This window comes from Coloeus monedula (genome assembly GCF_965178545.1).
Source record: "Coloeus monedula genome assembly, chromosome: 3".
In the NCBI taxonomy this organism is placed as follows: domain Eukaryota; kingdom Metazoa; phylum Chordata; class Aves; order Passeriformes; family Corvidae; genus Coloeus; species Coloeus monedula.
The window spans coordinates 21,386,663-21,408,993 of record NC_138783.1 but is presented as its reverse complement, the minus strand read 5'-3'; the positions used below and the strand labels follow the sequence as shown (position 1 = coordinate 21,408,993).

The 22,331-nt window shown below is 44.6% G+C and overlaps 1 protein-coding gene across 1 annotated transcript; it reads left to right on the top strand.

Moving 5' to 3' along the window:
* The first annotated feature begins 368 nt into the window (after window positions 1-368).
* On the top strand, window positions 369-21,068 carry TMEM45A (transmembrane protein 45A). Its single transcript, XM_082278473.1, has 6 exons — window positions 369-476; window positions 13,945-14,154; window positions 16,080-16,292; window positions 16,779-16,963; window positions 19,060-19,205; window positions 20,432-21,068. Exons 2-6 carry the CDS (start codon window positions 13,965-13,967, stop codon window positions 20,523-20,525), a joined length of 828 nt encoding a protein of 275 aa, XP_082134599.1. The 5' UTR covers window positions 369-476; window positions 13,945-13,964; the 3' UTR covers window positions 20,526-21,068.
* Window positions 21,069-22,331: the final 1,263 nt, after the last annotated feature.

Here is a 22,331-nt window from a genome sequence, read left to right as displayed (position 1 = left end):
TGTAAATAAAAAAAGGCCTCTGTTATATGCAGCCATCAAAGAGAGGTTTGTATGTTTGAAAGTTTCTCTACTTTTTCTACTTTTCCTCGCCTGCTTGGGCTACTGGGAGCCGCTGCCCCGGCCGCCAGCCCCGCGCCAGCCCTGCGCGCTCTCGTTCGCCTTTCCTGGAAAGCAGGGCAGGAGAGGGGGCGGGCAGCGTCGGATCCCGCGGAAGCCTCGCTTTCCCCAAGCCCCTTTCCTCTGGCTCTGCTCTGGGTCCTTCCCGGCCAGGCGGGGTGGAGAACGCCCGCCCCCCGCGGGGCCGCCAGGGGAACATCTGGGCGGCCGCGCCGCAAACATCTGGAGCAGCCGCGGCACATCCCCCGGCGGCCGCAGCTGGAGGGTCCGGCCCCCGGTGCTGCCCGGGCCGGCAGCGAGACCCCCGGAGGAGGGGGAAGGAAGGCGGAGAAGAGACTGCGAGGGAGGGCGCGGCACAGGTAAGGGCAGCCCGGCGCCCCAGAGCCCCGGCTGCGGGAAGGGCCGGGGTGAAGGCAGGACGGGCGCGGCGGGGCAGGGCGGGGGGATGTCGGATATTGCCGGGTGAAAGGACAACTGCTCCATGTTTGCCTTGACTCGATCCACGGGGGGCACTTCTGAGGTAAAAGTGAGGTCGGGACTTTTAAATGAGCACTCGCTTTCGCGAAGGTTGCTGGTGTTCCAATGCGAGCGTGGCCCCTGCAGGCATCCGGAGCGTTTTACCCCATGTGCAAGAGGTTTTGCCGCCGAGGTTCTGGATCGCTGAACAAAGGGGCTGAATAAGTGTTCGGCTTAGTTCTAAGTTTATTAAGTGATCTTTTTCCTCTCCCTCCCTCTTGGATGTGTCAAATGGAGATATACATCCAAACTTGAATTTGCAGGCAAAATTAAAAGAATTTAAATGTAGCCATGACTTCTTACTATATGAGAGAAACCCTAAAATCTTGGCCTCCTTATTTTATTTCAAAACAGAATAACCCTCAGAAAAACACGTTCCATCCCTGCATATGTTCCATTTTGTTTCAATTTTCCAGCAATAAATCATATTCTACTCTCCTAATAACACTTAATACTTGACACGGTATCAAAAAATTATTATCTTTTTGATAAAGGGCTTTCTGAACATTTTGGGAACTGAAGTACTTAAGACCAAAGTATTTCTGCTTTTTCATTTTTAAACCAAGTGTTTGATGATTACCATGCATTTGCATACTTTGGACTTGTGATTTCTCCACTATGTATAACTCTCTTTGCATCACCTTATATTGCTGTTTCTGTGGAACTCGTTAAATTACAGCATAAGTTGTACTCTAAGTCACTGTAAGTACTTCGTAAAAGAAATGTTTTCAATATCCATATTAGATTCAAATTCATCGACTCTGGAGTTACCTTTCAGAAGTTTGCTCAGATGTCTTTTGCTGCTTTTCAGGGTTGCTTATGTGGCTTTTTCTGTATTTTTTTCTTTACAAATGGAGCTGGGCAAACCAAACATTTCTCTTGGTTGTGGAGACTGTGGGTAGAAATAACTGCTGGAGAAGAAAACTCAAATGAACCTTGAGGAGTGGCTGGAATAATTATGCCTGTGTTTAGGCAAACTGCTGTTTACTCTCTTCTTGCACACAAATCTGCCTGGAAAGATCATTTGAGTCAGTACTGCAGATGGCCAGTGCAGCAGCACAAAAATGGGCTCCTTGTTTCCTGTCTAAAGAGGTACATGAACCAAGACTCCTCAGTATTGAAACTCTTGTCAACTGGCTCCTAACTCTTTTCCTTACTTGTGACCAAACACCCTCATGTTCACTTGCAGTTGGCAGTAGCAGTAATTTTGACAGTCTCTTCCAAGCCACGAGCAAGACAAGCTCCTAAACCCAGGAATTACAATTAATTTGACATTGGTTTTGAAATACCCTTGTTTTTAATGGAGTGTCTCTCTACTGGGGCAGTCCTGCTCCATCGTGAAACATGAGCCAAATCTTGGGTCCTGGCACTGCTTTTTGCTCCAGAAGGTAAAATAGAGACTTAAGTCTCTTTTAGTCAATTTATGCCTAAATCAGGGCCTGCTATAACACTTTAATGCTATCTGAGCAACACTCCTAAAACTCTTGTTCCACATGACCTAGCACTTGAGATATTTCTAAGACTAATTGTGCAGCATATGTAAGGCCAGTGGTTTTGGAAGAGGATACAGCCCCCTGTTGGGTCTGCTCCCTCTGTCAATTGTGTTGTTGGAGGGGTTGCAGGAACTGAAGCTGCTGCTGCTGTAGCTTTGTATCATAGAGGACTCCTCAGTTTCTGCTAATGTTGTATTAGCACAAGTTGATTCCAATTTAATGAGTATGAGGTGGTCCTGTAAAATGGAACTATACCTGCTTCTCTCAAGCATTTTGTTTTTTCTAGCTGGGCTAGGTCAGCCAGCCATTTCTCCCAGCTAGCATCAATGTTACACACTACCTTGCCAACACTCCCACTTATTCATTAGTGTTGCTCTTTGTTTTTGATCCACACAGCTTTCTGCTGTTGATAGTATTTCCCCTAAGCTATAGCTGGTAGAGGCAGTGCATTTGGCCCCCCTTGGAGAAGCAGTATTATCAGGAACCCTGAGATCAACAGACAAAGAAAGAGAAAACTTCAAGGTACAAAGGCGAGTTAGCCAAGGCAAAGCTATAGATGCAAACCCCACCTGCTCTGTTGTGCAGCTTTGTGGAAATTACTGATAAGAAAGCTTTTTATGTATTTTTTTTCTTGTCACCCCACAATGCTGTAAGCCCCAAGCACTCATATAATTGTTTACAATCTCCAAATCCTCAAGATTAAAACATTTATTTTGAATTACTTTATTTGCAGTGAGGGTTCACACTACCTAACTGTACTGCACAGACAGATGGGGTGGCTGAAGATGGGGACAGATGTTTTAGAACGACTTGTTGATAGGACAAGGGGTAATGGTTTTAAACTAAAAGAAGGTCTATTTAGCTTAGATATAAGAAAGGTATTTTTTGTGAGGAGGATGGTGAGACACTGGCACAGGTTGCCCAGAGAGGTGGGAAGGTTCCTTCCAACCCAAACTATTCTATAATTCTATCATAAGGTTATTGTCCTGTTCCACTATAAAAGAGGGAGTCGGGGAGGATTCTTTTTGATAGATTCCTCGGACGAAAATAAAGCGCAAACACGGCAATATTGTATCTGAGAACCGTCTATTGATAGGAAAGGGTAAATGTTCCTACCGAAGGGGGATAGAAAAGAGAGTAGGGAGGGAAAAGAGAGATAAACAGAAAGAAATAGAAGACAGGGACAGCGTTACCACAGGAATTCTGAGCGCTTCGTCGGCGTCAGCTCAGCAGACAAAGCGTGTGCGCTGTGAGCCGCAGTGCGCCTGCGTAGCTCCCGTGGCGGGCTGGGCGCGATTTCCAAACAGCCGCAGGCAGCGTGTCCCTTCCGTCGGCAGGGATCCGCCTGCCGCAGCGTGTCCCTTCGATCGGCAGGGATCCGCCTGCCGCAGCGTGTCCCTTCCGTCGGCAGGGATCCGCCTGCCGCAGCGTGTCCCTTCCGTCGGCAGGGATCCGCCTGCCGCAGCGTGTCCCTTCGATCGGCAGGGATCCGCCTGCCGCAGCGTGTCCCTTCCGTCGGCAGGGATCCGCCTGCCGCAGCGTGTCCCTTCCGTCGGCAGGGATCCGCCTGCTGCGCTTACAGGCATGCTCCTGGAGCAGCTGCGGTCTCTCGGAGTCGGGGTGCGGTGGCTGCAAGTTGGGTGCTGCGGGCTGGTGGTCCGGGCTCATTGCCACGGGCAATGCGGGGAGCACGGCGGCGGCGGTCGCGGCGCACGGGGTCCTCGTGGCAACGAGCTGGCTCACGGAGACGGAGAAGCAGGGCGAAGCAGGCATGGGCAGGGAAACAGGACCACAGGGAAGAAAAAAACGAAAGGGGGGAGCCCGAGCTGGCCCTACAGTTGAGCCCTCACTCCCTCCAAAAAACCCCAAAAGCAAATGGCTTCCGTTGTACTGCAGTTAGCTGCTTTTATGTGCTAAGGCTTCTCTCCCAGCCTGATTTCCTGGGCATCCGGGCATTTCCCTCACCGGCCAGTGCAGGGGCTCACTTACAGCCCGGTTGTGGAGGTTTTCTCTGCCCTGGTTGGCTGCCAGGCAAAGCCTCCCCGGGACAGGGCTGCTAGCACATGTACAGCTCTTACAGGAATAACATACGTTGAGGCATAAATAAAAACCAGATTGGTCCCTCTCAGTTACGAATCACTTAATGGAATAACTTCAGAAAGCAGAGATTCAAGAACAAGTGGCTGGGTCTCTCTGGGATGAGACAGCAAAATGCAGCACAGTGTCACAGCAGAAACCAATATTCTGGACACGTGTGCCTGTGTTTCCAGCCTTCTCCCTTGCAGGGGACAGGAGAAGCTCAGGTCTGACAAGTCTCATCTGCTTTCGGCCCTAGTTTGAGCTGTTATGAGCATCACATTAGCAAACTGAGTGTATTTGTAATTTTTCAGTAAGAAAAATGAGTCCTTCCTATGAAAACCATCGACGACTTAATAATGACCTAGCATTTGTTGATAGGAGCTCCCTTCCCATTTTTGTCAACTTGAGACTGTCCCTAAGGTGAAAGCTTACTAATGCTCTCAGCACAGATGACACTTCTGCTTACCATATTTTGTTAGTGTTTGGTGATTCTTTAAAACAGGGTCTTCTTTGTAATCCACTTTCTCATTCAAGGGCTTCAGTCACCCCAATATCCAGTACTGTACATAATGAAGAGAAATTCTAATGCCTTTTCTGTACAGTCACCAGTAGTTATAGTAAGGGAGCAACCTTTGCAACCAAAGAATTGTAAGTCATATTGAGGTCAGCAAGCCCTGTGCTTCACACCTTCATGCCTTCACACCTTCATGCCTTCACACCTCCTCTACAACTACCTGAAAGGAGGTTGCAGCCAGGTGAGGGTCAGCCTCTTCTCCCAAGCGAGCAGCGACAGTAAACTCTGCCTGGAGAGGTTTCGGTTGGACATTAGGAAGAATTTCTTCACAGAAAGGGTGATTAGACATTGGATTGGACTGCCCAGGGAGGTGGTGAAGTCACTCTCCCAGGGGGTGTTTAAGGACTGGCTGGACGTGGCACTCAATGTCGTGGTGTAGCTGACTGGGTGGTGACCAAAGGCTGGACTCAATGATCTGAGAGGTGCTTTCCAAGCTAATTGGTTCTGTGATTCTGTGACCTGTCCTCCTCAAAACACAGAGCTCTCTTTCAGATATGGCCTCCTTGCTGGTGGAAAATATCCATTTAAGACCACTCAAACATTAGGTCTTCTCAGCAGACTCCCTCTTTTTTTTTGGTTTGTGTTTTCTTGTCTTCAAGAAGTGTTTGGAGACATAGATAACAATCGCAGTAACTTCTAAGAGTCTGTAAAGAGCTTTGTAAGTGCCAAATGCAGGATCTTTCACAGCCCAAGTGGTCATTAGTATTTATTACAAATATTTTTTACAAATATTTTCCATAGTCTAGTGGTCCTGTAGGCTCTGTTGTTTTATGAGATCATTCCACTGAAACTCCAATTGTATTGTCAAGATGCTGTAGGAAGAGGTCTATAAAAAGGATGCCAACAGAAACCAAACCGTATTTTATTTCATTTCCTCTCCAGAGCAGGGCTCTGATCTCTAAATCATCAGCTGATACATCAAACTTTTGCACTCTTGACATTTTCCTAGCCTAGGAAGCTTTTTCTCTCCTAGGAAGCAGAGAACATGAAAGTGAACACAACTGGAAAGACAAAGAGGAGCCAGAGATTGCACCCTACAGAACTGTTTTTTGTGGCATATCCATGGAGCAATCTTGCTAGTGGCAGTGTGACCTCTGCTGGACCATGGAACTTCAGGCATAGCCAGGGTCCTGCAGAGGTTATTCATTGAAGTGACTGACTGTTTTAAAGATCACAACTAATCAGCCTCCACCACTCTCCCCTGGTGAGGCTCCATCTGGGGTGCTGTGTCCAATTCTGGGCTCTCGAGTTCAAGGAAGACCAAGAATTACTGAAGAGGATCCAGCAGAGGGCTACAAGAAAGATTAGGAGACTGCAGCATCTCTCTTCTGTGGAACAGCTGAGGGAGCTGGGCCTGTTTAGCCTGGAAAAGAGACAACTGAGAGGGGACCTCATCAATGCATACAGGTATCTTAAGGGCTGGTGTCAAGAGGATGGTGCCAGAAACTTTCCAGTGGTGCCTGGTGGCAGGACAAGGAACAATGAGCACAAACTGAAACACAGGAAGTTCCGCCTGAACAGGAGGAAGAACTTCTTTACTGTGCAGGTGACCGTGCACTGAACAGGCTACCCAGAGAGGCTGTGGAGTCTCCCTCACTGGAGATATTCAAGAACTGTCTGGATGCAATCCTGTGCAATCTGCTGTAGATAAACCTGCTTTAACAGGGGGATTGGACTAGATGACCTGCAGAGGTCCCTACCAGCACTAAACATTCTGTGATTTCATGTTTTTATGATTCTGGGATGAAAGGAATTGACTTTCAAAGGAGAGTGAGCGCATACAGGAATTTCACTAGCCAGCACAACAGGTTAAAATCGGGATGCAGTAAGAGCTCCAGCTAAGCCCAGCTCTGGGCGGACTGGAAAGGGGAGGTGGTCTCAGATGTTGGTGAAGAGCTCCCAGAGCACAGCAGTGGGATGTCACAGCATATCCTTCCTTACGCCTTCTCTCGGACAGCACTCTGCCTCTGCCACATGCAAACAAAAACCTGCTCCAGTCTGCCAGGCTGGGCGGAGCCTGCAGCAGCAGCACCTCAGCTGGAGGGCAGCAGTCTGCTGTGACCGTCTGTGGGGAAGGAAACTGCTGCTCTGCATGGGGGACAGATGGAGGGTCACCCCACAGGAGGCACCCCACTGAGGGCTGGAGGCTGGAGCTGGGGGCTGGAGCCAAACACGGTCCCACCGGAGGTAGCACTGTTACACCTGCAACAGTTTACTCACATACCTGTGCTATTTTACCCCTTACTTCAGGCAGTGCTAGGAAATACCAGGGTTTATGGCCAATAGAGGAACTGTGAATCTTTCATAGGAAAAAATGACTCTTACATGTGCCATGCACTTACAAGGCTTATTTTTGGTGGTTTTAAGTTTCTTGAACTTGTGGTGCTCTGAAAAAGGCTCCAATTTGGCAGTCCTGAAGACCAAAAATTTCATATCCCCAGACTAGCAGCTGCTCAGATATCAGGAGCCAATGGTAAGATTATTATGTAGTACTTGTTGTCCCTGGATAACCCCTGGAGATAGCCTGCTCATCTATGGGAGCAGACAGAGCCAGCAGATGCACAGAGAACAGGGAAAGAGCCAGAAAGCTGAGGGTCATGGGAGATGACAAACACAGCGAGGAGCACTCAGAGGACTGACAAGGACAAGTATCTGGGAAGGAAGATTCTGACAGATGCAAGCCACTGAAAAAAAATAGAGCGGTATAAGTTGTGGGCCCAAATTCAGCACTGTGGGAGATTGTGTCCTGGAGTCCCTCCTTTCTAGGGCCAGCAGATAATAGATTTCTGGTCTTTACCTCTGGGATTTTTGGCTTTCATCCCTGTCTTCTAAGTCTGAAGATTCTCTCAAGGCTTGAATTCTTCTCCTACAGACTTTGGAGACGCATATTTATGACATTTCTTTTCTTTTCTTTACCTGAAAATTTTTATCTCCCACACCCCCAAGCCAAAAATACCAAGGCTGTCCCGTCACTTTTTAGCATTTCAAGTAGTCTTGTGTCCTGCTTTCACTAGCACACACAGTACTTAGCCCCAGTCTAATTCTAAAGCAGCTGTAGGTGCCAGCTGAATATTTCCTTAACACCAGAGCAGTGATCTCATCTGGAAACATGGAGCTGTAATTGCTGAAATGCTTTCGGTCATGACATGAAATCAGGACTGCCTTTAGTGAACAAAGTACTTGGAGCAGAGAGTTTTTCAGATCAGCCTGGCTGTCTGTGGTGTTTACAACATAATGGCTGCAGGACAAAAGGCACTTGCCTCATGAATAGATCTTTAGCTGCAAGTAGGAAACTTTGGGACTGAATTAAACTTATCTGTGATTTTCTTTGTCTTACATGCATTTCAGCTTTGCTGGTTTCCATTTTTTGTAAAAGCTGTATGATCACAGCTTATGCACTGATTAGAAAATGCCTACAATTGTTATTTCCTCCTCTTATCTGGGTGCATCATTCTAACCGATATCACAATGCATTCCCTCAGCAGTTACAGAAAAATAAACATTTCCCATCAGATATTATAAACTCCACATCACTGTTTTCTAATCTAGCATATGGAAGAAAAAATTGCTAATGTTTAATCTTTGGTCTTAACCTTTGCTGTCATATTGCTGTGTAGCAGAAATGGAAGCATTGCAGCAGAGAGAGTTTGTGGCTTTATAACTTGTGTCATTTCTGGAAAAGAAATCCACATTTCTGTTCAACAGCCCTCTGTAGCATCCCCCAGGGCTTGACAAACACAGGAAATTGCAGGGCATACTGCTGTGGCAGGAGAATGTGCAGGGGAGAGAAGCTGCCTGCTGCAGGGCGGGCTCTGCGTCAGCTGCTGCTCATGTCCCTGTCCCATACAGGTTGCGCTGCCTAAACCCCTGCTTGTCTTTTGAAGGGGATAAAAGGGAAACTAACCTAGCTCTTCCAGAAGCAGTTGAGAAGCCTTCTGAGTAACCACGTGGTATATTTCTCCATATCACTTGCAAGTCTTTCCTTAGTCCCCACAAAAGTGGAGATCAGAAATCAAACTGGTAAATGTTATGAAACATCCTTCCCAAAAACATCAGAAGATATTTAAACCAACCATATGAGTTTACTTCCTGCCTGCCTTTCATGCTTCTGTTGGTGTGAGATAATTTTCAGGCTAAAAAGGCAGGTCTTAAAAGCCACAAAAATGCACACCTTTTCTTGAGTGCTCGCTTGGAAACCTCCTTCTTCAGTGGAATCCCATATTCCCTTCTGACCCCAAGGAGCAAGATGCAGTCTGCACAGAGGGATGAACAACCCAGGTACACAAAGCATTAGGGCTACATAGGGAATTTTTTGGCAGCTGTGAACAGCCTATATTGGTTTGGCAAAGTTTGGATGTAAAACACTTTTGCAATACAATGCAGCTTTCTAATTGCTAGAAAAACCTTAATCATACAGGGCTTTCTGTGGTCATTGCAAGAAAAACTATGCTTGGAATTCTCACATTAAAAAAAAACGCATCTCACATTCACAGGTAGCTGTAGATTATTCTTGTTTGTCATTCCAATCAGCTGCAGAAACGTTGACTGGTACTTAAAATTTGTAAACTACCTCAACAATTGAGTTTATTGCCATAATTACGCCTAATTACCTTTTTCTCCAGTTCCCCTGTGACCAGAGACACTTGAGCAGGGGTGCCAGGATGGGAGTCCTGGGGGAGTGTGATTGAGGCAATTGAAGCCCATGGCTGTCCAACTGTGACAGCAGCAGCCTCCTGTCCTGGCGTGCCCCACACTCTCCTGAGAGCAGCGTTTCAAGGGGCACTTCTTGTGAAAAGCCTGAACCTGGGCTGGAACGTGTGCTTTGTCCGATTCCTGGACATGCTCCTCGGAGTGGCCAGTGCTGGCTGGCAGAAGGGGACCTTCCCCCGGCTTGACTCCAAAATTTGCTTTGCCAGAGTTCAGAATTTGCTGGTGCCCTGGCTGCTGTGGCTCCGTGGCTGCTTGCTGGGGGTGGTGGAAGGATTCTGGGTGGTGAGACTTCAGGGCAGAGACATGAGGAGTGAGTGATCCTGCAGGAATCCTGGGGGTGCACACAGTGGGTAACAGCGACGATTGGATCCGCAATGGTCAAGGATGTACATTTGATGGAAAGCCAATCCTGTCATCCATGGGGAGGGCTGTGGCCAGGTGATGCCAGCTGTGTGTGTGCCTTTTGTAGGCATCAGCACCATTGGCTTTGCCTGGCAGGGTTAGGAGAAGGATTTGGAGAGGGGCTGAAGTTGTGAAGCAGGTCACCAGCTAAAGGAGTGCATGTGGGATCTGGTGTGACTGGGTGGCTTTGGGGCCAGGCCTCTCGGCACCCGGCTGTGGGGCAACCTCAGGATTTTCTCAGCCTACAACTCTGGCAGACCACAGAATCACAGAATTGTTTAGGTAGGAAAAAACCTCTCAGAACATCGAGTCCAATTGTTAACACAGCACTGCCAAGTCCTCCACTGAACCACATCCCAGGGGTCACATCTCCATGTCTTTTAAATACCTCCAGGGATGATGATCCCACCACTTCCCTGGAGAGTGGCTTAACAATTCTTTCAGTGAAGGAATTTCTCCTGATATCCAATCTAAGATGATGAACTCTAGGAAGGGCTGTGGGCAGCAAGGAAGGTTTGGTGCTGAGAATGTGGCAGTGGCTCTGCTAACACCCTTGGCCCTGAAATCACTGAGGGTAAAAAAGAGACTCTTGGATTTGCACATCCTGCATCATCAGTCTGATGTTGCAGATATAGACTGATAAGGCTCTGTAAAAATAAGCCCTCCTATTTATCAAGTATTGTCATAACACACTGATGCCATCTTTATCCAATAAATAGCACCTGCTGTACCAAAACTGTCTGACTCTCAAGCTGCGCAGAAGTGCTGGTAGGAGTTGCTTTGTCCTGGTCTGCACAGGGGGATGCCAAAGTGCCACATGGAAAGGCAGCAGCCTGCTGTACTGTTCTCCTTTCCTTTCCCCTGCCCCCCACCTCCCAGGTCTGCCTTCTGACCCCACAGTGACTTTCCTACTGAGGAGTCTCTGCTTAGCTTCGCCACAGCCTCCGTTTCATACTAAGTCCCCAAATTGTGCAATATCCCCCAGTTTATTTGCAGACAAGACTTCTCAATCACATCAAAACTGTGGGTGTTGGCAGGTGATTTCTAGACTAACCAAAACGATATCTCTGGCCTGAAAAGAGAAAACTCATGAATTGGGAAGTTTAATCAGTATAAGGCAAGGCCTGTCATGATGTTTTCAAGTTTACTAAGACTTTAAAGGATAAGTTGTACAACTCCTTTCTGAAAGCAACTGTGTCGACATGCAGCATTCCAAAGGTCTGCCACAACAGCTGGCTGGCAGATCTGATGTGTCTCTTTCTAGAGAAATCCTACAAATAATCCCCAACACCTTTGGATGAACTTAATCTGAAGTTTACACTCTCTTACGTTAATAATATGTGATTGTATTTCTTCCAGCAAAAAAGCAATTTTTCTAGTTCTATTTTGTTTATATTGGATGTGGAACATTAGCTGCTGTATCGGTCTTTTCTTCTTTTTGCTTGTTTTGAAAGGCAAAAAAATAGTTTTTTGGCAATAGGCAATAAACAAAAGGCAAATAGGCAATAGGCAAAAAAAAAAATTCTTGATAACTTGCTAAGATTTAGTGCAGAAAGATCCTTCAGTGTTTAAAGATCTAGGTAACCCAGGTGTGAATTCACAGATTGAGAATTACTTTTGAAGTTTTGTATACTGTGCACTACAAATGACGTCAACACTGTTCTTCATTTCACTCCTACTGCAGCTGTACTCTCCTAAAGGAAGGTTTTTCATAGGTTTAATTTACCTTTGTAATCCATTGTTTTGCTTTGATGTGCAATAGAGGGTAAATTGTTCCATTTGGACTGCTTTATACCTGTGGTGAATAATAATGAATAATGAATAAAGTCTTTCCAATGAATGGTGTTCAGTGAGAGCAGACATGGTGAGGAAAGGCCAGTCCCCACTCCTCCCCTCTCCCTTTGAGTCAAAGAAAGGAAAAAACCAACATGTCTGAAAAGAGATCAATGCCTTTCAGGCCAGCATGTTAAAAACACCCAGAAATTAAGGTTTGAAAGGCAAAAGAAGTATTTTAAAGGTTAAAGCAAAGTTTAGAAGGCTTTCTAAAGCTGTTAGTCTGCCCTTTACTGAGGCAGAGCTGTGCAGTGAGTACTGGCAGTGATGTGCAGGCAGGTCAGACTCTTTGAACTCTAGGTGTCCCAAAATGAAGAACCTCGCCAGTGAGATAGCAGGGGCTGGGTCCCACCTATGGGGCTCAGCTCCCCAAACCTCACTAGTGAGAGCCTCACTGTGCTGAGGGCTGCTGCCCACCTGCAAATAAAACACACAGGCATCAACCCAGCGGAACTTTAAGGGTGATGGGGGAGGCAGAGGAGGCAGAGAAAGGCTCTCCCAGCCCTTGGACCCTCAGCAGCAGGATCCCTTCCCCACACAGCAGAAATCCCAAGAGGGGGTCCTTTATGTTCTGTTCATAAACACATCCCTCATGCCCCCTTTGGCTGCCCCATGGCTGGCAGGTGCTGCTTCCCCGAGCTTGGTGCACCCATCTCTGCACAGTCTCCTTGCCAGCTTCCATATGCAGATGCCAGATCTGGCAACACCTGCAGGGACGCATCCAGAAATGGCCTTGCTTGGGCAACCAGCAACACATTTCTCTGCTCTTGTACTTCCCCAGTGCTTCCCTAGAAATTAGCTAAGCAGGGTATTGTCCAGGGAAAGCTTTTAAAGCTCACCTCTCCCACACAGCAGCCAATTAGAGTGGGAGAGCTCAGCTCTGGAAGAGGAGGGGTCAGGCAGGGCTGCAGGACCCTCTTCAGCATCCTGTTTAACTCCTGTTTAAAGGCCAGACTCATGCTAAGCATGGACAGTCGTATTTTCTTTCCTTCTCCTTTGTGGCTATAGAGGTCACCTCTCCTCATGCAGTTGGAACAGTCTTAGGAGAACTCCAGGACCTGTGCGTGCGGAAAAGTTTCTCTTCTTAAAAAAAAAAAAAAAAAAAAAAAAAGCTTTCAGCAGAGTTTAGCCTCCAGAAACGGGAGAGGGCTCACACTACGTGAGTAGACAGCCTTACGTGAACCAGCTGCAAGTACTCCACGGCCCAGAAGCCGCAGTTTAATACTCCTTATGCAGAGCTGACCATAGGAAATACTCGTGAAAAAGAAAAATATACCAGAGCTTCCATGCTCCATTCATAGCCAGATGGCTCCAGTACAGTGTGGCAATTGAACTTTTAAGTCGGCAGCAATAATAACAGAAAGTGCAGACTGCCAATCCTTCTAAAGTTGTTATTCTTGATTGCTGTCTGTGCAGAGACTTTGTATGCCTTTGGGGCATGAGACACAACAACTCAGTTTATAATATCTTAAAGAAAAATTCCCAATTTAATGTTAGATCTGTCATTTTAATGAAGAGGCCACTGGCTCAAAGTAAACTATCCTAAATGTTGGGATGATGACCAGAATTACTAGGATTATGAATGGCACTGCTTTTAAATGACTTTATAATCCTGACCAACTAATAAACTTGTCACTCCGCTCACTTGATGTACTTGTTAATATATATCTAGTTGTGGGTGCATAATTCACCCATCAAATAATGAGAATTACTTGATATTTGTAAATCATAATGAAACACCTGGATTGAAACACAAAATGTAATTTACTAGTGCATATTTACCCATCCGATGGGTATGCAATTCATTTTTCCCTCAGCCAGGTGTTGTCTTGGTTTCCCTTTGTAGAGGAAGAGAATATAAAACCCTCTCTAAAGGTGAAAGCACCAAATAGTGGCTATTCAGGTTCTCTGGTTTGCTAGCTAAGACGTAGTGTGCTATGGCTTTTCCTTCTCTTACCCTGCCGCCTGCCAGCTCTGCATTTCAGGTCAGCTGCTCTGCACTTGGGTCTGATTATGCTTTTGCAAAGCTATGAAACTGGGGAGACTGGCTGGGTGTTTTGAACAGCCTGGTGAGACAAGTGCACAATTTATTTTTAAATTAAATGTGAGTACTTTATTCAGTGGCACCTGTTTGATCTATGCAAGGAGATACTTTAAAATTATAACCCACAAAATTCTCCCACTATTCCCATAATTGGTCTGTGTTTGTTTCTCTTTCAGGTATTGCCTAGCAGAAAACCATGGGCAATTTCAAAGGGCATGCCCTCCCTGGAAGCTTTTTCCTTCTTTTTGGTTTATGGTGGTCAGTGAAGTATCCACTGAAGTACGCCTGTCGAAAAAACAAGAGCACTTGCTACCTTGGCTCCAGGGCAGGATTCCAGCGCCTGGAGTTTGTTGAGGGCATTGTCAAAGCTATCTTTGCCCTCATTGGTAAGTGAGGTGGACTAAGGGCAGGCGTACTTTCTAACACTTTATTCTTCAAATTTTGTTCTCTGATAAAATGAGTCTCCTTGTGTTTTGCTATTTTGCCCTTTAACCACTGAGAAGTGGTGGGGCTACTGCTGTTAATTACACAGCTGTGGCTGTAACGTGGTTTCCATCTGTAGCATTCTTCTGGAGCTTCTGTGAAATCTCCTGACCACTCTTGACCACTTGACCACACATGTCAGTGTTCATGTACTGTTCTCTGTTCAGGGAGGGAGATAAGATATTTATGCAAGGGGCTCTCATTTGCACACTGGGAGCACCAGACTGTGAAGGTGTTGCTTTTCTATTTTGAACCCAACCATCTCAGATGTTGGAAGCCTCCACTGATTTATTGATAAAATATGTAAATGATGCAGATGATTTTTTGATTAATGTCAGTTAAAAGTGAAAATATTCACAAAGAAAGACTAAACTCCAGATCTTACTGCTGCAGGACTGTTGTGATGGGGCATGGGGGAGCTGTTTGTCCTTCTGTTGTGTCCAGGCCTGGGTACAAACTCACAGGGATGGTTTTGAGAGCTGACTGGAAGTGTTTAGTTCTTGTTTACATCCCAGCAGGCTGTATGGTAGCAATTTACCTGTAGAGGGTAAGTAAACTCAACAACAGGGGATCTGGGGAGCTCAGCACCTGCAGCTCAAGTTGAAAAGTATCTAAATTTTAAGCATTTTTACACTTTTAGATTCTATTTGTCTGCTCTCATTTAGATGCTCAGAGCTGCCTCATTTCTAATCAAGGAGCAGGCTGTGACAGTCTATTTCTTGCTTTTCCTTCCTCTCTGTTAAGATATATCAGCACTGAAGGGATGTTGTGTCTACAGTATATATTTTTATATGCCTTAAAAAATGATAAAAATCTAAATAATAGCATTCATTTTGAGGCATGACTGTGGACATCTTTCCTATAAATCCCCCAGTCTGTGTCTAGAGGTAGTTTGGCAGCTAAAACATTAATCTACTGGTTTTATTTTCACTTTGAAACAACAAGCTATTACTTTAACATACAGAAATTCCAATTCCAATCAAAAGTATGGACAAACATTTGGCTAAGACAGGCAGTAAAAGCATTGGAAGTAAAACCTGCTGTTTCCATGTTAGGAAAACTGGAAATAAAGGTGGAACAACACTGCATTTGTTCAAGAGCAGATGTACTTATACAGCAGGATGCTGGCCTATGCTTCATAAACAAAATAATTAGCTTTAGTGTTTTAAAAGCATAACAACTTTTAAACCCTCCCCAAACTTCAGTGATCATATAAAGCATTTTAAAGCAGTTTTCCTTTGCTGGTGTACCTCAGCTAGTTAGCAAGACACTGAGGGGCCAAGGTAAGGGAGAGAGTGAAGCAGTGATTCAAATACTACTTTGGTGTACATTCCCATGGGACTTTTAATAACCCTGCACGGTGAAGGGGTTTCCTTTTATGGCTTTAGAGGAAAAATCCCCCTTTGAATTATGAGTCTGAACTCTGTCATCCTGCATTGGCAGGGCACTAAAATGGTAAATCTTTCTTTTGGAGACTTTAGTGTGTGCTATGCTCATGTCAGAACCATTGGGAAAGGCAGCTGAAAAATTTGGTAAGAGGACTACTACAATAGCAATTGTTTAAAAGAAGAAAAAGCAGCACAGAATAGCTGTTTTCATTTTCACTGCTGGAAACTGCAAGATGCAGATAGTTCCACCAGGAGTGGAGCTGAAGCCTGATTTCCTCTGGCTCTTCACTCTCCAGATTATGTGATGCTAAAACCTCAAATTTACTGGCATTATGCTGCATGGGGATATATTGCTGCCACTATTGTTTGTGTGAAAACTTGGCATCAATTTATACCTTAAGTACCAGACCAAATGGTTTTTCTTCTTGTTTCGTGCACAGGAATGGTGGCTGAGCAGTTTGTTCCTGATGGACCTCATCTGAAGCTGTACAACTATGAGAAGAAGCACTGGGATCACTTGATGAACTGGCAACATGCCACCATGTACCTCTTCTATGGCATTTCAGGGCTGGTGGACATCGTGGCGCATGGGACCAACGCGCTGCCAGCGGCCATGGACAGGATGATGCTTTCCTTAGCAGTCTTTATTGAAGGTCAGTTTAGCTCTCCTTGCAGGAATGCACATGAATCCTGCAGATGGGGATTGATCATTGGTCTGGGAATCTCAGATTAGAAACTGACCCTATGGGAGCTGGTTGTTTCACTCCATGAAACTGAATCAAACAAAGATCAGTCTTAGCCCTCCTTACACTGCTGAGGCTTTATCTGCAGCCCAGGTCATGAGCATGCATCGTAGAGGTGAATCTGATAGAGGTGAATCTGTGCTTTCCTAACTGCCTCAGACAGCAACAGAAATGTTATGAAAATAGCAGCAAAAGCCTGTTTTGGGTAAGTAGCTTGGGCATATGTTTGATTTAGGTACTGCCACGGTACACAACTAGTTAGCTAAAGCCAGCGTGAGTGAAGGTGATCCTGGCATAAAGAGAAATGCCAGAAATGCTTTGCTGTTTTCTAAAAGCAAATGCAGGGAAATTGAAAGGGAAGAATAAAAATCTTAAACTGATCACAATTTATTCCAGGTTTTCTCTTCTGCTACCATCTCCATGGGAGAACCATGCTGGATGTTCATGTTCATCAGTTACTGCTATTTGCTATCTTTGGAGCTGCTGCCTGCATATTTCTGGAAGTTTTCTTCCGTGGCAGTATTGTGCTAGAGATGCTCCGTACAAGCCTCTGCATATTACAAGGCAGCTGGTTCTGGCAGGTAGGTCACTTTTCTGCCCTTGTAACTTCTTCCTCACCAAAATGAGTCATTTAACCCTTTGCAGATGTTTCGCAGGTGATATAAATACCTTTTAAACACAGACCTCAAAAGACTTATAGAAAACAATGCACTCTCAATGTTCCATTAAGGAGATAAAAGTATCTCTCATATCCATTTTACAGAAGAAGAAGCAGCAGCCATTTTCCTTCAAGTGCCTTTTATTTGAATCAATAGAAAAGCTGAGGTGTTTTTCTTGAGCTCTCCATTACTACAGTCATTGACCATTCTCTCTGATCCCTGTAACATCCTGTTCCAAATTCACCAGCCAAATGGCAGTGTTTTTAGAGCATGGAAATATATGTTGTTCTTTACAGAGAGTCTCCTCTGCCAGCTGCTGGAGCAGTGAGCTCTTTGATGCCCAGTGTAGTACTGGACAGGTGGGTGAGGCAAAGGCCTCATTGGCATTGCCAGGTTCAAAAGGTACTTAAGCTACAGATTCTCATTAGGAGGCTGGGTGATATAAAGCCTCCTGCTTTTCTAGTGCTCTGGGAACCGAGCAGCCAAAACTTTGATATTTGAGGGATGTGGCTCCCAAAAGGACTCTCCAAAATGTAGCTTCTATGCCTTCACTTACTTGCGAGTCTATCCAATAAGAGATATTTGATAGCAGCCTTTTCTCTGCTGTCAGAACAAGAGAGAGATTTAAGGAGTTGCTGTGAGTTTGTAACAGAAATAGGAGCACTAGTGCTGATGTGTGTTTCATCTTATAGTGGAGAATTGAGGTCATTCCAGTGATTTTTCTTTCCAGCATGTCTAGACTGGCTTCCCTTTTTTCTATGCTGGCCAGACATGATGAATAAAAACGTTTGCTGTTTCTTAGGAGAACTGGACACTCAGCACCAAATCAAATATTTAAATGCTTGCTCTGGCATGAAGACAGACCTTGGAATTGGCTGTATTTTTCTATAAGTGAACTCAAGAATGTGGTGCTGCAGCACTTGCTGTTTTATTTTCTTGTCTGTAAACTTTCTGTTGGTGATTTCAGAAACTTTACATAGGAGGAATAGATGCAACCGTTTATTCATTGTTTTCTGCCTAGTCTAATTTTAGAACAGATTATTTCTTTAGCTCTAGAGACAATGTGGGTTTTGTTTCAAAGTAAGAAATTGAAGTACTAAAAATAGAAGAAATTGAGGTGTGGCTTTTTTCACACCCGCATCAGACTTCAACCATCTGTGTGACTGAAATCCACACACTGGCTGCAGCAGGGGAAATTTGTAAAAGGTAAAGGGACTTTCTTTCTGCATCATCAACACCCTCATTCATTGAATTCTCTGCATGGAAATGCAAAATGCACTCCCCTCCTTCTTCCTCTCCTCTTCCCAGTTTCTAAATTCTCAGCTAAACTGCTGAGTGGTGACTTTGAAGAGTATTAAGCAGTACAGAGGGTTGGTGCTTGTCATGCAAACTCTGTGTAGCCACAGGATTAATGGTTTTCCCATCTTATGCACAAATATGAATTTGATCTTTCCCAGCTCTGAATAAATAAATCAGCTATGTATTTCACATGAACTCACAGTCTTGGATAAGGAAGCTTCATTTTTGTGCCATTTCTGACCTTTCCCTAGGATGGCCCAGAAGAAATAGATTTGTGGCTCCCCTTTATTTATTCATTGATTATTCATCCTCCCAGCCACATAATGCATTCCCAGATGCTGCTGGGAAGAAGCAAGGCAGTGCAAATGGCACTTTTAGTTCAGAGCACACAGGGCTGAGCACCAGCCCCTCTCCTTAGAGTGCACAGTTGTGATTGTTGCAGGGCTGGGTTGTTGGGCAGGCGCCTACATTCTCTGGGCGAGAGCAGTGGGTCTCTGGGACTGGCTCTGCATCTTCAAAGGTATTTCTGCACAGAGTTGAGTAAAGTGATCCATCACACCTGAGAGTGACTGCAAAAATAGCTTTTTATAATATACACAGAAATAAGCAACACCATAAGAGAATTAAATGTCTGCCTTGTGATGGGTAGCATAAAACATGATATGGCATAAGGGTGCACATCAAATGACATCTACTGAGTATCTTTTATCTTATTATAGATTGGTTTTGTGCTTTATCCTCCAAATGGGAGCCCAGAGTGGAATCAGACGGATCATACTAACATGATGTTCCTGACTATGTGCTATTGCTGGCATTACGCCTTTGCTTTTCTTATACTTGCAGTGAATTACACAATTGTCAGCTGGTAAGTTACTTGAAACACTAAAACTTTGGTGACTTGTCTATTTAGTCTCGGAGGAGCTTTATTTTAGAAAAGTTTCACTGACAAATGAAAAGGTTTCTATGAAGTAATTAATTGTCTTGCAAGGTAAAATAAAAATTGTTATTAGTAATCAATGAAAAGCAAATGACATTGCTTTAGTAGAAAGGGGAAAAACATCCATAAATACAGCTCTGATAGCATAATACTTCTCACATAAAATGAGCTCAAATAGTCTTCCACATTTGTAAGTGCATATAAAGTCAGAAGTAGGAGATTCTTTTTACCTGCTGAATCTTGTCTCCCACTGCTCATCTCTGCTAATTTTAAGTGGCTTGGTGAGCAGGCTTCATGACTTTACTTTGAAGACTATTACACAGAATTCCTTGCTAGAAATTTCTTTTTCACTAGCCATTTTCATCCCCTAGTGTCTAAAGTTAGCCCTTTTCCTCTCTGCTCAGTGCTAATTCTAACAAAATTCCATCTGTGGTGTTAATCTGGCTGTAAAAATGCCTCTGCCATCAGATCACAGAATGTGATCACCTCCTGCCCACAGGACCTTACCAAGCCTTTGCCCGCAGTGACCTAAGCATGCTTCTCGCTCCTTGCTTGATCCCAACCATCCTAATAGCCCTATTTAATCATGTTAAATACCTAGCTCTTCCAGTCTTGTTTTGCACTGAGGTGCCAGTTCTTTTTGTATCTCAGTTTGAAAGGCACCAGCACTCAAGGCTGGGTAACTGGTTTGCTGTGTAAAGAATGGCAGCTCCTGAGAAGGTGGCAGCAATCTCACATCCCTTCTGATGCTGGGACCAGTGGCTGCTGCAGCATCAGACGAGGCCTCAGGGGAGGCTGATCATGGCACGCTGGCAGAGTTCCCCTCCAAGGGTAGTTTGGCCAGACCCTCTCTTTCTCACAGCTTTGTGGTCCCTTCCCAAGTGAACACAGCGATTGGTCTTGTGCCTGCACAACACTGAACCTTCTGGAAGGTACACTGAGGTTTTTTACAGCACTCTGGTTCATAGGAACAAGAGCTTACAAGCTGTACAGTCAGGTGGTATCATTAATGGCAGTACTTCCTAACCATAGAATCATAGAATGAATCATCCTAACTCACTGATGAGAAGAGTTAAACAGGTTTTTAGCATGTCAAAAAAGGTCAGATGAGCCTTTGAGCTACCATTGACAACCTTTTTTGTTGTTGTTTCCAGGGCAGTTCGCTCGAAGGTTAAACAGTCCCAGTCCATGGAAATGGGTTTACTGAAAACATCTGAACGGGATCATGAGTCAGAAGAAGAAATTTAGTATGAGTATGGCTTGACCAGTTTGCCCACTCCAACCATTAGGCTAATTGATACCTCATTTCTATATTTCTTTGCCATCTTATTAATTCTTTGCTACAACTTGCTTTGCAAATATCAATCCCCTCTGATGTCTACATCTACACAGTCATACTTTTTTTGTGGAGGGTAAGCTTGATATTGATTCATGGTGGTTGCACTGGTACCTTGCTTATCACACACTTCCCAGAAAATCAGGCTAGTATTAGACAGACTTGGAGTGGATGAGGTGGCACAGTGAAATCTGTATGTTTGCCTTATTAAAAGCTAAGCAAAATGTTTTTCAGCTGCTGCTGGACATAAAGTTTCCATAATTAGGGTGTCTAAATACATGTGTTCGTTGCCCTGCAAGTACCTGTGGATAAATAACTGTGCAGACCTAGAAAACAGTAGAACAAGATAAAGAACCACAGTCTTGCAGCTGTCTTATGTAACAGCTTTGTGTCTCTGCTTGTGGCTTTGTGTTAAACAGAAGGAACTTCTCACTGTGAACCCACTGAGTGGTTCACTGGAGCGTGTGAAGAGTTCACCCCCTCAGAGGTACCACCAAGGCTGGCAGGAGGACCAAAGATGTGTATGTTGATCAAAAACCAGTGCAGTTGTTCATTTTCAGGCCTACACAGTCCTGTGTCTTTGCTACCCTTTGACTCTGCCTTCCCTTGGTGCCTGGAACAATTTCTTTTCCAGAAAGGCTGAGGGTGTCCAATCAGGCAGCACCTAACTGCAAAACCATCTTCTTTCCCAAAGCAATTTCCTTACCTTTGGTGGAATTTGGTGGTTTTCTGCAGGATTCATAGCAGACACATGACCCACCACCTGAGTCAGGCGTGGGTAATTCTGCTCTGTGGGCAGGATTGAGATGGTTTTGCATCCCTTTCCCTGTGTCACCCCTTCAGTCACCAGGCAGCCTACGCAGTGCTGCACAGTGAGCTTGGGAGGGCAGATGTTGCCTTCATGGTAGCTCCATACCCAGCTAACAACATCAGCAAGGGAATTAAAAAATAATACTGCTTTTAATTGCATTTATTTTCTCCATTCAAACTGATCTAGTGAAAAGCACAGTGTTCATGACTAATGGCAGCAAACTGATTGCTTATAAAAACTAGCTAATAAAATAGTTTGTACCTCAAAGAGATCCCAAGACCCAAAAATCCCTTAAAGGCTTTTTCTAAAACTACTTTACCTTTAATGCAACATAAACATTTGTTTCACTTTTAAGATCTACCTTTTATCTCCCATATTTCAAGGAGCACCTTTCTCAGCTGCACATGCTGTTGATGCTGAATTTTAGTCTGTCAGTTTTGACAGTGCCTTTCCAAAATCAGTGGTGTTGTTTATTCTGAAGGATATAATCAGAAATTACTTTGCTTCTTACAGGCAGGAACAGTGCAAATTTCTTCACTGCTTTTCTTGATAAATATATTTAATACCATGCAGATATTAAGGTGCTGTATCTCTAAACTAAAGGGATAACCTAAACAGGATGAAAAGCACAATAAACTGGCTGAGCTTTCGTGTGTCTTCTTAGAAAACTTCAGTTGCTAATTTTAAAAATTATTTTAGACATTTTAGATGATTGATTGGAACATTTGGGCAAAATGTTCCAGCGAAGTTGGCTTAAATAAAGTATTGTGAAGTAACACCTGTAACCAGCTGTCAGATTATCCAGATGAATCTTCTTTGGAAAGCAAGAGTTGTTGGCTCACATACATTTCTACATTTACAAATGGCAAAAAGGAAATTGCACATTGCTAGCCTAAGATCACTGCTT